At 46.1% G+C, this 16,861-nt stretch overlaps 1 protein-coding gene across 3 annotated transcripts in view; it reads right to left on the reverse strand.

Annotated features, from left to right (window-relative positions):
* GPATCH2L (G-patch domain containing 2 like) overlaps window positions 1-16,861 on the reverse strand; it is a 376,403-nt gene that overhangs the window by 70,290 nt on the left and 289,252 nt on the right. For all 3 annotated transcript variants that reach the window (XR_014968871.1, XM_085626692.1, XM_085626693.1), the window contains exon 9: window positions 2,723-2,841. Coding sequence is in view for 2 of the 3 variants with exons in the window: in XM_085626692.1 (XP_085482818.1) it covers window positions 2,723-2,841 (119 nt within the window). In the remaining variant the exon portion in view is untranslated. The remainder of the gene's footprint in view (window positions 1-2,722; window positions 2,842-16,861) is intronic.

Below are 16,861 nucleotides of genomic sequence, written 5' to 3' on the forward strand. Positions count from 1 at the left end.
ATGCTTCTCTTCCTCTACACTGCTATCTCCCGCCATCCTCTGGTTTCTCCTTTCTCCCATCCATGTTTCTTGGTCTCCTCTCGTGTACCCTCCTCTTTGTGCATCTCGCCTTGTTTTCCCTCTCTTCTCCAGCTTCTCCTTCCCTCTCTCTCCAGGCTCTTCTTATAAACATGTCTCTCCCTCAGGCTCTTCTCTTTTCTCCCGTCTCCTCCTCTAAAGTCTCCTTTCCTCTCTTTGTTTCTCGTTTCTTCCTTTATTCTTCTCCCGCTTGTTCCTTTCTCATTCCCACGATCCCCTTCTTCTCACCCACTCTCCCTTTACCCCTCTCTCCCCCCCATGGTTCTCGCAATGTCCCTCCCTGCCCCCTTCTCCATTAGCTGGGAACCTGCAGATCTGCGGTACAATCACTTCATATCCATGTGCTAAAACAGGAAAGATTGTGTAAACCAGCGGTGCGATTTGGTGTAGTGCAAAGTGCCCAGGTCATGCCCCCCCCCCCCCCAATAACATCCTAGTTTTAGTAATACGGTTTAACCTGCTCCTGCATATAATTTCTCTTCTACATCCTGCCCCTTGTGATCTTTGACGCACCTGCTACGAATCTATACATAAAACACACAGGCACACACGCACGTACGCACACACATATATATTTAAAACTCATAAAAAGGGCACATGCCATTACTCAGGACAGTGTTTCTACTCAATGTTTACGTTTATTTATTGCTTCCAGAGTGAACATCTCAAAAGACCTCCGCTGTCTTTCTCTCCTAAACTGTTTTTCAATAAGTAATCAGAGGTTTAAATAAATCCACTAAAAGATGGGTGATAATAAGCTGCACGTTTCCTATTCAGTGCTGGCTACTGGGAATTGGTTCTGTGTAAATCGCTGCTTTCTGACTGTAGGGCCCTGCTATAGAAAACACACCGCCCCCACCTCCTGGAAGGCAGAAATGGGTCTAGCAAACCCCCTTAATGTGACAAAGAGAGGATATGGCCTGACGGTCAGAGCTACCGACTTTGTAGCTGGGGAACCAGGTTAGAGCTTGGCGTCGGCTTAACATCCTAAGAAGCGGGGCAAATCACTTAATCTCCCCGTGCCTACCAAAAAAATAACAAGCATTTGCAATGCAATTGGTCTCGCATTTACGTGAGTTTGAGCTATTGACATTGCAAATAACAATGCCTTTTATTTTTGTTTTTGTTTAAAACATAAATAAAAGGCATTGTCATTTACAATGCCAATAGCTGAAACTCGCTTAAATGCGAGACCTATTGCATTGCAAATGCTTGTCCTTAATATGTGGTGTTCCAGGAATCAACCATGTGAGCTCCCCAGCCATGCATTGACACTAACCATCAAAACCTATTTGTGAGGAAAAACTTCTAGATGGGCTGACCTCTAACCTAATGGCAAAACTCTGTATTAGTAATATGGCCTTATAGCCCACTGCTGAGGGCTACAAGGTTGTTGTTACAAGGTCCTGAAAACCAGTTATAGGTCCGAGCTGCAGACATGTGGGTGCAGGCAATGGTGCTCAGTCTTCTAATGTTTCTGTACCACTCCCAGAACACAGCAGAATTGCCGGCACCCCCAAACTTAAGGTGTTACGCTCTACCAAAGAAGAACAAATATCCTGAAACATGTGTCTCAAGAGATATCCAGCACTGGCTGCAGAAAAAATGGTGAATACTTCAGACATTCTACTCACGTTTGTGTTATCATGCACTGTATTTACTACAATGCAGCTGGGCCAATTGTATGCTGGTATGCCAGGCAGAGTGTTCCAAACCTACTTTTGTGATTGGCTCATTTGTTTGATGAGCTCATAGGGATGCACCTGCTCGTAGGGATGCACCTGTGCTCTGAAAGTGGTACCGAAACCTTAGAATATTATGAGAAGCATTGCCAGCACACCCAAATTCAAAATGTTACTCTCTACTGAAGAACAAATATCCTGAAACACGTCTAGAGATACCCAGCACTAGCTGCACCAACAAAGTATCAAAAATACTTTTGAGCAGTGCTTAATTTGTAAAATAAAAAATAAAATGAAGATATGCCTGGGCCCTTGTCAAGAGGCACCACCTGTTGCCTCTGCAGCACTGCCAATAACAATACAATTACTAACCATGATACTTCTACAAGTGTTACAAGTCAGAATATTCCAGGCTACCCAAAGCTGCAAGAATGGCTTGGGCGACGGGCGTTAGTCATTGTTAAGGTACGTAGAATTAATAAACAACTGTTGTCGTGCTCATTCCAAACTTATACAGACAGCACCACCATGTGGCAGACTGTCATAAATGTTGGTGCCAACAATTAAGTGTTGGTGCCAAGCACCGGAAACCACAGGCTCAAATTAAGCACTGCTTTCAACTTAAGTGCTTGTTATCATGCACTGCAGTTACAACAATACATCCGGGCAAATTATGTGCTGGTATGTGGGCCAGTGGGCCCTTTAACCCCTTTTCTGATTGGGTGAGGGATTACAAAGCAGAAATAGTGAAGAGTCAGGAAACAATAGGCAAGGATGATGGGACGAAACAGATAGAAGGTTGGTGTGGATAATTTCAAGAGGATAGGTCAGGAATAAAGGGATTTGTGCATAGTTATAGAAGAAGTGGATGGGTGACAAAAGTGTGGAGGTTTTGAATCAGAGTGGCAAGGAAATGCTGGTGGATGAGGTAGAAAGGAAGGGCTACTATACTCTCTAATTACCTGTGGACGTGGAGCTGGAGGGGGAGATGGCTGGGGAAGCAGCTGCAACAGAGGCGGCTGGTTTCCGCTTCCTCTTGAAGTCCCGGGAGCAAGGAGGTCCAAGATGAAGGTTTGCCTGCCTGTAACATAAGAGTAAACCATGAAGCACACTCAGCAAGCGTACCACAGAACTACACCAAGGCATCAAAGTTGGGCATTTGCTGCTATGTATGTATAGCAATTTTCAAGGCAGGACAATCCTTAGCATAGAAATACAGGGCAGACTAAAGGTGAGACATTCTTTGAATGAATAGACAACACATTCCACCCAACAAGGTTTAGGGCCAATTTAACATCACATTTTAGAAATATTAAAAAAGGAACTATTGTTTGAATACAATGCTGTCAAACATGCTAATATTACCTCTGTAATAAACTTACCATTTCAGAAAACCAAAACAGATATTTTAATAAAAAGCCAACAAACATTGATGCTGATCAAAGGCACATCAGAGAAAAGCAGAAGTGAATAAGGCTAGGTTTTGTATCCAGCACCAACAACCTACAAGTGCTAGTTAGCCTTCTTAGAAAAAGATCTTGAACAAAATACTGGTATTTTGATTCACCTGGAGACTGTCTCAACCAAGCGAGGTTAGGGTCTCAGTCGGCATTAAGATGACCTTGATCTGCTTAGAAAATGTTCTTGCCTGACTCTCAGACATAATGGGTTGTTTAATGAACACTTCCTTCCCCTGCCACCCTGCTCACCAAAGAGGCTCTTCATAAGAAGCAGGGCCTTCCAGATGAGTTATTAAAAGAATGCAGAAGCTTTTCACTCTGTCTTACCATAGAAGGCTAATCTTCAACAGAAAAAACTCAGTCTGCTGAGAAAGTCTTCTTGACCTGCCTGGAGACGTGATTGGTTTACCCGGAAAAGGCTTTTGACCTGCCTGGAGAAGGCTTTCTGCCTTCTTACATTAGGGCACTTGCTACATGGAGAAAACCAAAACCTCAACTAACTGGCTAGAGTTCTTGGTCCATCTAAAGTTTGTTTTTGGTCTGCTTGCCTACTTTGCCTTGAGAAAGATTTTGATCATAATTGGGAGGCTTGATAAAGAATCTCTAGGCATGTATAGAAGCAACTTCTACACTCTGGGTCTGCTGCAAAAGAGCACTGACCAGCCTGCCAAGAAAAGGCTCTCGAGTTGCAGAGAGAAGTGTTTTAGACTGCCTGCTTGTCTAGAGAAAACATATGGAGATCAATAATGATTCTCAGCCTCTTCAATTTATTTAAAGCTGGATTTATTCTGCAATATAAAAACTAGGTGCTATAGATTAGAAAGGCCACTAGCAACTACCATTGATCGATCCTCTCTTTCCAACAACCACAAAGGATTTCTGACACTGTAGATCCAAACTGGGAACTATGCCATCACATTACATATCATATAACAAACCTCCTTCCAATAAAAAAAAATAATAATGTTACATAAGAATCAAAATAACAATTCTGTTAAACTGTTTGCATCACATGCTTGCATCCATACTGACTTATTTCTGATGTACTTACTCTGCAAAGGATACTGATTCATGGATATGAGAGTTCCAGCCTAATGGACTCTGCACCGGCTCTGCGAGGTGCAGCAGCCCTGGTGGAAATGTGACGAGGAACTATATGTGGTGGTCACCACTGGGTAGTTCTAGTTAGTTCAGCTGTTCCGTAGGAAAAGCGTTTTTTGTGGTGCTAATAACTTTGGCCCCGTTTGACGAATTTGTACGAAACTTCCTAATAAAAGTCCTATTTTTTTACTAGTTTGTGCATGGAACATTTTAGGGTGATCCATCAGGCGGGGCCGAGAAAAAAGGGGGATCCCAAAATTCCCATGGATTTTCCCTAGACTTCTTTAGACAGTGCTACAGCAAAAACTGCTGAATGGAATTACACCAAATTTAGAAGGAAGCTAGATGTAGGTACGCAGATTGTGCTTTTTGTGATTTGGTGTAAATCCTTTCAGTAGTTTTTCTCAAATTAAAATTAAAAAAGATATAGATATGTGGACAGTTTGGTCCGTGAGAGGCCCAATAGACTCTCACAAGAGGACCAATTTAAAAAATGAGTGCTGTGATTGGCCCACTGAGTTTTTTTCCCCCCTTGGGCCAATTCGTTCCTGCGCGAGTCAGACTCCCACGGGAACAAGTGCTCCAATTGGCTGCCAGCAACATCAGAAAAATGTTGCTGGCAGCCATTACAGGCTTCGGGGACTTAGTCCCCTGTCCTGAACTTGTTTAAAAATTTAAAAAAATACAAGGAGACAGGGTACAAATGCCTGCCCTTCCTAGGCCCCACAGGTACTCACTCTGGGGTCTAAAATTACAGCTATCCCGTGGGATACAAATAAATAAATAAATAAATAATAAAAGAAAATTGCGGGTAGTGTCGCACTCATTAGCTATAGGACCCCGGGAGCCCACCCCCGGGGCCTTATATAATAATTAAAGGCCCCTGGGCAGAAGTCATTAATTAAGGGGAGAGGCAGCCCCCGTTCCAAAGCCTTTAATGGCCCAGAGAAGCCCACCCTGGGGCCTAAATTTGCATAGCACGGGAAGGAGCCACTAGCCCCCCTACCAGAACCTCCAGAAGCCCCAGGGACCCCATGCCTCCGGCAGAACTGCTCGAAGAATGAGAGGGGCCATGCCCCCCCCCCCTTCTGAGCCATTAAAAGGCCCTGGGGACCTCATCCCCCCAAGACCGCTATTTACAATTTAAGGGGAGGGGGCTGCACGGCTCCCCTCCCCGAACCTTTTATGGCCAGAGGACCTTATCCCCCAGGGTCGACTCACTAGCTATATTACAGGGAGCCCACCACTGGGTCATAGCAGTTTCCCTGCTCACACCAGCGCGGGCAGGGAAACCTGTGTTTGCTCTCACTTGGCTGGAGCATTTTTTTTATCTCCCGCCAAGTGGGAGCAAACACAAAGTCTGCTCCCAACCAGCAGGAGCTTTAAAAATGCTCTCGCCGATTGGGTGCAGACTTTTGATCTTTTTCCTGCCTGCAGAAACATATCCAAATATTGCTCCTGCCCGGAGGGAGCCGCAGAATTAGCTGCTCTCTGCGGGAACAAGCAATGCCAGCTCCCGCTGCATGTAGGGAGCCCAGTGGCCATGGGACTCCTGGGGCCCCCAAAGAGCGTATGAAGGTTGCTCTGGGAGGGCACCAGGGGACCCACCTTTAATACTGCGGGCCCCGGTGGATGCGGTTCCCAGGGCGTAATAAAGCTTGCGGAACGGGGGGGGGGGGGGGGCGGCACGCCTCCCTCCCCTTTCATTAAAAAAAGACCCTGGGGTTTCCGGTCCCCAGGGCCTAAAAAGACTCTGGGACCCTCCGCCTCTTTTTTTCTTTGTTTTGTTGCTGGGCCCCCCTCCCTTTAAAAAACATAAAAGGCCCAGGGGGATAGGGTCCTCCGGGCCCAATAACGATCGGGGGTCACTCCCCCCACCCCCTTGAAAATACAAAGGGCCCTGGGGGATGGGGTCCTCAGGGACTTTTAAAGGCTTTGGGGAGGGGGCAGCGCACCGCCCATTAAAAATAGCACTGGGAGATGCGATCTCCAGGGACCAAACAGGCTGGGGGGGGGGGGGGGGGGGGGGGGAGGAGGGCACTTGGTTCCACACTCTTTATAAGACCTAGAGCCCATTGGTACAGGGTCCCCAAGCCTAATGAGGCCCGAGGCAAGGGGCCACATGGTCTTTGCCTCTCTTTAAAAAGAAAAAAAAAAAGCACTGGGGGATGGAGTCCCTGGTGCCTAATAAGGCTTGCGGGGGGAGGGGTATGTGGCCCTCTCCCCGTTAAAAAACATAAGACCCAGTGGCTGCACATGGTCGTTGGCCGTGTGTGGCAAAGGGAGTTGGCTTTACAGATAGTAATATAGAATTAAATTATGCTTAAAAAAAAAAACATCAGAAATTCACTGAAAAAAACTAGATGCTAAAGTAACAATATAGGGAGGTATGATAAAAAGATCTGTTTTTCGTAAATTCACTGGAAAAAACAAACGTTAAAGCAATGTTATACTTAGGTGAATAAGTCAATGACAACATTAACATTTTGAACTAAAAAAAAAGCACAGCTGTAAGAAAGTGGCTCCATATATACTGTTACCAAATAGGTACAGTGTGCACAGAGTCCACAGTCCCCAGAGGTTTGGCAGTGGCTAAAGTTAGATATAACCTTACTCTCTAAAGTGGTAGCTTGGTTGAGCAGTAAGGCAGTATTAGAGGACAGTGTAAAGCATTTGTTGTATACACTCAGTCAGCAAATGGTCTCACACACTCAAGAACTGAACTCTAGGCCAATGGTTTGTATATAAAAATATATAGTTGTTTTATTTTAGAACCAACAATAGGTATCAAAATATACTTTCTCAGAATGAGATGCTTTAGATAAATACTTTCAATAGGCAAAAGACTTTTGAACGCAATAGTCACAGTTGTTGCAATTGGCAACACAATTCAAACACAATCATAACATTGAGCACAATCGGACTTTAAGTAAATGCAATTTTAGTTACTTTACAAATGATTTTCTTACTCAGGGTTGGATCCTGGATTCAACACTGGTGCATTTCCTGTAAACTGTTGGAAGAAAACGTTTTTGTTACATAGACGATCTTTGAGGAATATTTGTAAGTTTGTAAAATCAACAAAAGAATGTCTGGCAAAAACTAGGCAATGTTTTCCAATGGAGGAAAATCAAGTTATAGGTAAGTACGGTTGTAATTACTTTTCAGGGTCAGTGCTGGGCACCAAGATCCAGCACTGGGATCTCTCCTGATAGCAGGTGAGTAATTTTGTTTTTGTTGATCAGCTGATTTTTAGTGAATATTTTAAAGTTTCAAAACTCAACACTTCGAAGAATTTCCAAGTGAAAGCAGTCAATGTTACCCTATGGAAGAAAAGTGAGTTATAGGCTTTTGGGTAAGTACTCGACTGGCAGAGTTAAGGTTCTAGGCACAGACTCAGGGGTCTCCCAGGGTCAGGTAGGTACAGTTGTTACACCCTCAGCGGCACAGGGGCAGCCGGGTGCAGAGAGATTTAGGCCCAATGTTATCCTATGGGAGGCAGGGGGCCTTTGGGTTGGTGGCTGCTGGCAAGCAGGCCACGCAGCTGTGGGAGCTGGGCTCCGGGTCACTTACTCAGGGCAAGTGGGGAAGTAGATTAGGATAGAGGTTGCACTGCCAGGGGCACTCGGGCGGCTGGGTGCAGGGTGCTTTTGAGCCATCGGGCGCTCAATGGATTTCAATGGAGAAGCTCAGTGACGAACAAAGGCTGCAAGCTCGGGGACGAAGATTCTTCGGGTGCGACCACCACTTCGAGAGGTAAGTTGGGAAGCTGTAGGATAGGTAGGCACCCAGGAGCTGGGCACAGGGGGCTGCAGGGCGCTGGGTGCAGGGGTGTCTTTTTGTATCGGGAAATCTTACCCTCAGCTGGTCGCGGTTGGAGGGGTCCCTGGTTCTGAGGCTGCAGGCGTCGTCAGGAGCGTCGAGGTGGGTCCTTGGGTGCTGGATTCGGGGTCAGAGTCGCCGGGGGGATGTCCTCTCGGTCACAGGCCAGGCTTGGCGGGTGCAGGAGTCGCGGTTCCTGGCTCATGCCAGGGGCTTGTTACTTATTTTGAGCAGAACCACTGCTCGTGGGAGTCCCAGTTGTTTAGAGTCACAAGGCAGTCAGGTCCTCTGGGGTTTTTGAGGTTGCTGATCACTAGAGACGCTGGGTTTTAGCAGGAGCAGGTTCGAGGGTCGACAGGCCTGTAGAGCTGGGGCCAAATCAGTTGGTGTCTTCCTCTCGTTAGCAGCTGCACGGCAGGTCTTCTTTCTTCTTGTTGTTCTTGCTTGTTTCGGAATCTGGATCGGAGGAAGGAAGGTTCAGGGTGCCCCTAAATACTAAATCTAGGGGCGTTACAGGTAGGTAAAGGGCAGGGACAAATGGGTCCCTTCCCTGGGGTGGGTACACCTCCTATCCTGCCACTCTCCTGTGGGAGGGGGGCAGTAGCCTAGTCCTGATTGAGCAGGGCTCCCCATCTTCAAGATGGCAAGAGCCCGGAGATGTGCTTCACCTCGCCTACCCACCTGAGGGGTGGGGTTGGCAGAGGCTGGCACACCCCCTTTCCTCCCTTGGGGTTTCCCACCAGTCTTCCCGCCAGAGTGGGGGTCAGAACCGGTAGGGGCCAGTTGCTGAGTACAGCAAGTGGCCTGGAGAAGCTCACAAAGGCGACATGCCTTTGAAGCTTCCCCTGCCCATCCTGGGGGAGGAGACCTAGCACCTCGCCCAGGATGCGCATTGTTGCAGGCCCAGGAGAGCGGATGGCTCTCTACACAGGGGTCCAGCAACAGGTCTGCTGTGTGGCAGCCCCTCAGACAGGACATGGATTGTAGGTTAGGTTCAGGGGGCAACTCTAAGTTGCCCTCTGTTGTGCATCTTACATTAAATCCCACACTGGCATCAGTGCGGGTTTAATGTGCTGAGAAGTTTGATACCAAACTTTTCAGTCTTCAGTGTAGCCATCATGGTGCTGTGGAGTTCCTGTTGAAGATCTCTCAGCACCATCTACTCTTAAATGGCAGCACTGCACTTACAGTGCCCAGGAATGGACCTGGGTACTGTAGGGGCACAGGGCTCATGCACATGTACCCACACCACTGGCATAGGGCACCCAGCTAGAGGGGTGACTGAGGTATGCCAGGGCAGTGTGTGTTGTGGGCATGGCACACAGGGATGTGTGCCATGTCGACTCTGTTTTGTTCTGCACCAAGACACTCAGCCTGCAAAGGCAGTTTGTGTGTCAGGGTACAGGGCCTCTAAGGGTGGCACAATAAGTGCTGCAGCCCTTAGGGGCCTTCTCTGGTCACAAGGCCCTGGGTACCTAGGGTACCATTTACCAGGGGTTGACATGTGGCCAGAGATGCCAATTGGCTTTAGGCTTCATGCAGGTTTAGGGAAGGAACATAGGCCCTGGGTACCTGATTGGCAGGAGCCCAGAGCACACTCAAAGTACATCAGCAATTACGCAAAAAGTGGGGGCATACCATGCAAGAAAGATGGCACTTTCTAACAACAGCCATTCACCACTTATAGTTAGCAGAGCAAACTATAACTTGTGCCCCCGCTATGCACTGCTTATGACCTCACATGGCATAGAATATTACTGAGAACACCTCAAATTACATTATTGATGAAATCAGCCGAGTTTCTTTTGTGCACATTTTTCTATAAACGGGTATAGCATTGGAGCTATGAAAGTAAGAGCAAAATAGCTGAAAATAACATGAAGCATCATTACTACTATCATACATACAACCCCCATAGGTAAAGCAAGCTTGTGTTATGTGCAACATTGACCCTATACCATACACTTCATGGATAGCCGAATTTATGTTGACTATGAATCACAGATGAGAGCAACTGATGCTGCACACTGTGTTCAATCTGTATACAACTGTTCAGGGAAAATCAAGTCCCTCCAGATACTGAAGCCCTGTTATATAACTAAAGCCCTACTACGGACAGTCTTTACCTGTATCAAACCCCTGACAATCACTGAACCTACACTGAGAAATGAAGTGGTTATAAGTAGAAAAATGGGTACTATTGACATGTTTTCTCTATAGTGAACATTTACTCTGCACCACACGGTTTGCCAACTGTGAAGCTCATGAGAAAGGCACCACAGAGTAATAAAAAGTATCTACTAAGAAGTGTGTACGCTCTATGCAAAACTTGTCCAAAGAGTGACTATTCGCTTAAAAGAACCAAGGTCTGAAGGTGCTAAATATCATACTACCTGCAGCTTTCATACTGAGCTGAAAACTTTACAGATAGCCTATCTTCTGAAACGAAACAAGCAACTGTGCATTTGTTAGTACCTGGTATACACAATCAAGTTTAAGTATAAATTGTCATTCTGAGACAATTCTGTCTAATAACTCCAGTCTGCTTACAATACTTAGTATGCATTACGTAGACTCTCTGCCCTGCTGGAAACCTTTTCTGAAGTACCAAAAAACTTGTGTGGAACATAATGAATACAAGTTATAAACTGTACACAGAGGTACTCTTCAATACATAGATTAACAACATGTTCAATACCTCTACACACCTATGATGCATTAGGAGTACATTTGTTTTGCAAACATTCTATCAGTATATCCAACCATCCTGCTAAGCACCATGCGGATTCAGCAGGGCCTATCCCTTTAAGGCTGCCCCATTTCTCAATGATCAGCGTAAATGTTCAAATATCACCTGATGGTACTGTAAACGAAACAGCAGCACACCACTGGTTCAAATATAATGTCGTTTTTTCCTCCAAGCAAACACGTCCAAACCTGTCTTAATTCAGTGGTCCGGTAAGATGCCAGGGTTACCTGATGCACCAGCAGAGCATCATGTGCTCAAGACCACAGCATGCACGGTCACTTTTAGTAATGCATATGTCAGGGAGCAAAGAACAGGTATTGCCTACAACAACCTGATTGATAACATTATAGCTGATGTCAACATGAGATGTGCTTCAATGCAGGACATTCACCACCGGGTCTACAAGGCCATTATCTCACTCTTTCCAAAAAGCAGCATATTCTCTGTCTTCTACTTTTGAATACTTTAGACTTAGAGTACACCACTCCTCTAAACTGAGCTCCACTGGATGCTCTCTGCTGTATCCAAGCGATAACAGCTCAGCATGATCTCACAGCCTTTAGACCAACTTTTACAAGTACCTCTGATTGGGTTCCTCTCCTAGGTGTTTTTGGCACTCATCACCAGTATATTGCCTCTCACCCTCCTCTATTTCTATGAATTTAAAGATGGATTTATTCTGCAAACAAATAATAGATCCGGCAGAGAAAAGGGAGCACTAGCACCAGTCACTGATCAAACCCATTGTCCCAACAACCATGGAGGAATTCTAACACTCAATATTCTAATTCAGTTACCAACCTTTGAACTACACTACCACATGACATGTTAAAACAAATTCCCTAAGAAAGCTCCTATGCTGCCTATATATGTCTCTTGGTCAGGGGCAGGAAATGCCTTGGTCTGAATCACTTCAATAATATCAAACAGATTTTTATGTTCCTGAGGAAGAACTGATGGCATGTTGAAGCAAGTTCTGACCAGACTGCAGAGGATTCTTGAGCTGCTGGAAGAACGCTTGTGGCCTGCTGGGAGGTTTATTTCCTCTCTGGAGAAGACTCATCTGACTGTTGAAGTCCTTGTCTGGGAGATGCTCTTATCATGCCTGAAGAAGGCCCTCAACCTCGTTGAAGAACGACGGGGAATAGTCTTAGCCTGTTTAGGTATTCGCTTCTCATATTGCCCAGGAAGGGCATCTGGCATATTGATACATTTCCAGACCTGGATATGGAGATATGGAGATATGGATGGATATATATATATATATATATATATATATATATACATATATATATATTCACTGAAAAAACCATAGGTTTCACACACGTTATAGTTAGGAATTAGCATTTAAAAAACCTTGCAAATTCAATGAAAAAACCATATGTTTCACACATGTTATAGTTAGCTGGACATTTCACTCGTAAAAAAACAATGAAATTCCACGTTATAGTTAGTGCAGGCAACTATAACTCACGCGACCGCAATCCTCTGCTGATGATGTCAGATATTACATCACTGATGACATATGTGTCTTTATGAAAAATAAATATTTGTACTATAAGTATAGCTAAAGATACAGTATTAGCATCAACAGAGGATTGCGGTCGCGTGAGTTATAGTTGCCTGCACTAACTATAACGTGGAATTTCATTGGTTTTTTACGAGTGAAATGTACAGCTAACTATAACATGTGTGAAACCTATGGTTTTTTCATTGAATTTGCAAGGTTTTTTAAATGCTAATTCCTAACTATAACGTGTGTGAAACCTATGGTTTTTTTCAGTGAATTTGTACGGTTTTTTAAATGCTAAGTTATGTATTTATTTGTAATTTTTGCGCGCACCGTGCGCGCGCTGTTGGCGCTTGGTGCGCTTCGCACACCGAGCGCCCACGTTGCGCATTTCGTACCGTGCACGCCTCGCCATTTTTTTCATAATATCAATTGTTTTTTTCTCCTTTGGGGGTCCTTACATTTATATATTAAATGTGATTGTTAATTTTTTTATTTTTTTTTATTTTCATTTACCGTACGCGTACGGTAAGCTTACCGTACGCGCACCCCGCGATTTTTTAGAAAAATTGTTACATTTATTTTTCTTACTTTTGGGTCCTTCGTGAACCCCCTGACGAACGCTAGGGGGTCTGCAACTCTCTTCGTTGCCCCCTTTTCATGTTATCAACCTTTTTTTTCCAGTGCGACAGACAGAAAATGACGGCCGATACTTCCTGGTTTCGACCGATTCGAATGTTTACTTTGATCTAACAACCAATCAGAATCGCGCTCGCGCACGGCACCGTACGCGTACGGTAAACTTACCGTAAGCGCACGGTAAGCGCACGGAGCGCGCTTACAGATATATATATTGATTTAAATGCTATTTTCTCAGGAACTACTGAACAGATTTACACCAGACCTACAAAAGGCACTTCCTTGACCTGCGGACTACCTCTCTGCCAAATTACAAGTAATTCTGTTCAGCCGTTCGGGCTGTAGCTGTGTCTAAAGGTCCTATGGAAAAATGCATGGGGAAAACGCGTTTTGGGACCCCCCTTTTTTCTCAGCCCCCGCTTGACGAATCACCCCGAGACTTTCAGGGTAGGAGCTGAACGGAGCGCCCCATTAGTTTTGGAAATTTCGCGAGGATTCGTCAACCGGCGCCAAAGTTATTCAAAATAGAATTTTGAGATTTCCTATGGAAACATGGTCCTAACTATAACTATCTACTGGCGACCGCCAGTAGATAATATATACACACACACACACACACACACACACACACACACACATACATACATACATACATACTTGGGGAACCTGTGCTGCCCTGCCATTGCTCGGTTTTTGGTACACTGTGTTTGTTCTCCAGTGAGTGACGGAGATGCAAACCCACTAAAGGTGCTCCAGCTCTTTGTGGTTTGTCAACATCAAGCGTGTGCTTCGATCTCAAGGGACACACAATGTGAATCGTCAGTCTGAGTAAGCGTGGCTTCTCCAACCTTAATCAAAGCCTGTGAGTGAACGGGAATTCACCTAGTCAGCCATATTACCAGCAACGCCATGTATCGGAGTTTCTTATTCCATTCACCAGTTAGTACATCAGAGAAATAATGATTCCTTCACGACAGCAAGTGTGAGGTGGTATGATCCCAGGGCTCACTGTACTGCTGCAGGGATTGTTCCTATTCAAGAGTAGGGATTGGGCACCATGACACCGGAACTCACAGTACATCATCGCAGTGATGGTTCCTACACAATGAGCAACTGTTGGGCAAAGTGATACTTTGGAGGGGAGGGTTTAGTTTGATTATGATGTTGGGGATCCTGAACAGGTTAGGCAAAGACAATACAGAGGGTACTAGTACATACATACATACATACATACATACAGCAATGGAGCATGTGCTACACAGGGGTTGAACACAACGGTTTGAGGGCTCACAATACATTCCAACAGCAATGCTTCCTGCACAAGAGCAGGGTAAGAGCACAAGAATGCCATGTGAGGCCACTGCTCCTCTGTTCTTGGAGGGAAGTGAAGGGGAGGGGAGGGGAGGGGAAGAGGAAGTGCATAGACTGCTGTCAAAATGTGATGGAGAAGCTGTGTGTACCCCACCTTGGAGTCGGGGTGGTGGTCCAGCGTGGATATATTTTGGTTCATGCAGACTGCTCTTCAAATACGATGAATAAGCGGAGCCTGATGCAAGATCTGCCTGCTCTGTCCAAAGTGGAGCTGGCATCCCCATGCCCGGGGTGCCATTCTATCTCCCCATGTCATCAGGCCCCTTTTCTCTCCGTCAGTCACATTTTATATTGTCATTTACCTCTTACTGTAGCTTCCGTGGTGCACTGCATTGATAATGGGGAATAATTCTGTTAATCTTACCCCGGATGAAGAGTATTCTGTACATGTGCAGCCGCTTTACTGCCAAGGCTCGGTCCGCACAGAGGTGTGTTCTTCATGCCAGGCTGAATCCACCCTTTGCTTCTTGGCACCTTCTTTCCCTCACTCTCTATAGGGTATAGATTCACTGGCACCGCATCTTGTTGTGAAGGGGGGGGGACTACAGACACAGCGTGACAGTGCCAGGCTGTACAGGTTGGGCACACTGTGTTTTGGGTGTTGCCTCTGCACCGCACTTCATGTGTCAGGAGAGAACGTGGGGTTATAACTGGACATTGGCATCAGGATGTTCGGGCAAGAGGTACAGGGAGGTGCAAAGGTCTTGCCTTGGGCAAGGATGGGGCAGGCAGGCACGGGGGAGCTGATACTTGGCTATCTTCCCTGCTTTGCGAATGCAGAACACCCTTCATAGGAACACCTTTCATAATGAAGGAGGCCTCTTTACGGCTCAGAGTGGTGCATGGGCGCAGGCGCTGAAGGAATCGATAAAAGACTGATTTACTAACTGCACTGCAGGGAATCAATAGTGAGTAAGAGAGAATGAAATTGCCATTAGCGGGAGGGAAAAGCGCCTGTCAGGCCTCAGCTGCCGAAGCGAGGAACGCGTCACTCCCATTTCCACTTGTGCTGGGATTTAAAATTTGAAGTACAACTTGGTAAACAAATTTGTCATACAATAAACTAGGAGCGTGCCAAACCTGGCTATCGTGCTTGGCACCCATGCAGTCTTTCTATCGCCCCTTTTAGTCAGCTGGTACCACTGAAGATCTTTGTGGAAAACAGACATCCGAGTTAAGTGGGTTATCTCAAAAAGTGACCAGTTTCTAAAAGCGAGAAATAAGACAGGAAAAGCCTCTGGAATTACCCACCAATGCACATACGCATACAAATCAAGATACAGAGCCCCTCCCTGCCCAGACCCACCCCCAAATATAGCTTCTCGGCCCACAACAGTGTTTGCGGAGGTAGTTGTTTTACCTACTGGTAAACATGGACACGTAGGACGAGCACACGGATACAGCCACAACACAGTAGTGTTACTCAGGACAGACACGCAGACGATAATCAGGACAGACACGCAGACGTTAGCACTAGACAGCAGTGACATACACTCTCCAAACTGCAACCAAATCATCAAAGACAAAAGCAGGCTGCAGGAACGGAGCCCCACCCCACGGTGATACCGCTGGACAGACAGCACATGGCAGCACAGAGACGAGCCCACAACCCCCTGCGCGTGCCTTTAAACACACCTAGCTACAAATGAAGGGACGTGCACCGGTGAGGCGCTTTCCGCTGCTTGTTGAGGCGTCATTACCAAAACTGGCTGCGCTCTTGAAGAGAAATAATTAGAGTAAAATGCAGAAGGGGGGTCGCTGCTCTCCCCGGGGACCTCTTCCACGTGCACCTCTCAGGAGGGACAAGTGGCCATTAATATTCCAGGATGAAGAGCCCGCCAACAGCCAGGAGGCACTGCAGCAAATTAATACACCAGGGGTCCCGCGGGCCACCATGAAACGGCAGCGCCTGACTCATCACAAGGCAGCTTTAGACTACAGAGAGGAAGCCGTTCACTGCAGACAAGCACCGCCTCACACAAAGGCAGCCAAAGTGGAAACACTGCACTGCCGCACAGCCCCTGGAACGGACCAGCAGCAAAGAAACGCAGCCGACCTTTCAAAAGCAGCCCAACACACACACGGAGAACATCACAACAACGAGGAAAAACGGAACTGACTAAATATCGAAACTCCTTGGAGTTCTATCAGGAATGAGGACGTCTCCAAGGGTCTCCTCTAAACACGGGTGCACAAAACTCCTCGGAAAGGGGTGCTCTAGTTCGAGCCCACCACACAAAGCCACAGCTAGGGTTCCAGGTGAGACTGAATCAAAGCTCACAAGAGATCAACCTGGCAATTACAAACTTGGTAAGGCTGATAAGATGAGATCTGGATTGCCTTTTTTTGGTTTCAAGCTGAGTAGCTGTGCAAAGAGACTTGATGAACAAATGCTTTGCAACAGATGAGGACCTTTTAAAACGATGCCATGACTGGCTCCAATTTTGTG

The sequence above is a fragment of the Triturus cristatus genome, chromosome 9 (genome assembly GCF_964204655.1).
Source record: "Triturus cristatus chromosome 9, aTriCri1.1, whole genome shotgun sequence".
Lineage (NCBI taxonomy): Eukaryota > Metazoa > Chordata > Amphibia > Caudata > Salamandridae > Triturus > Triturus cristatus.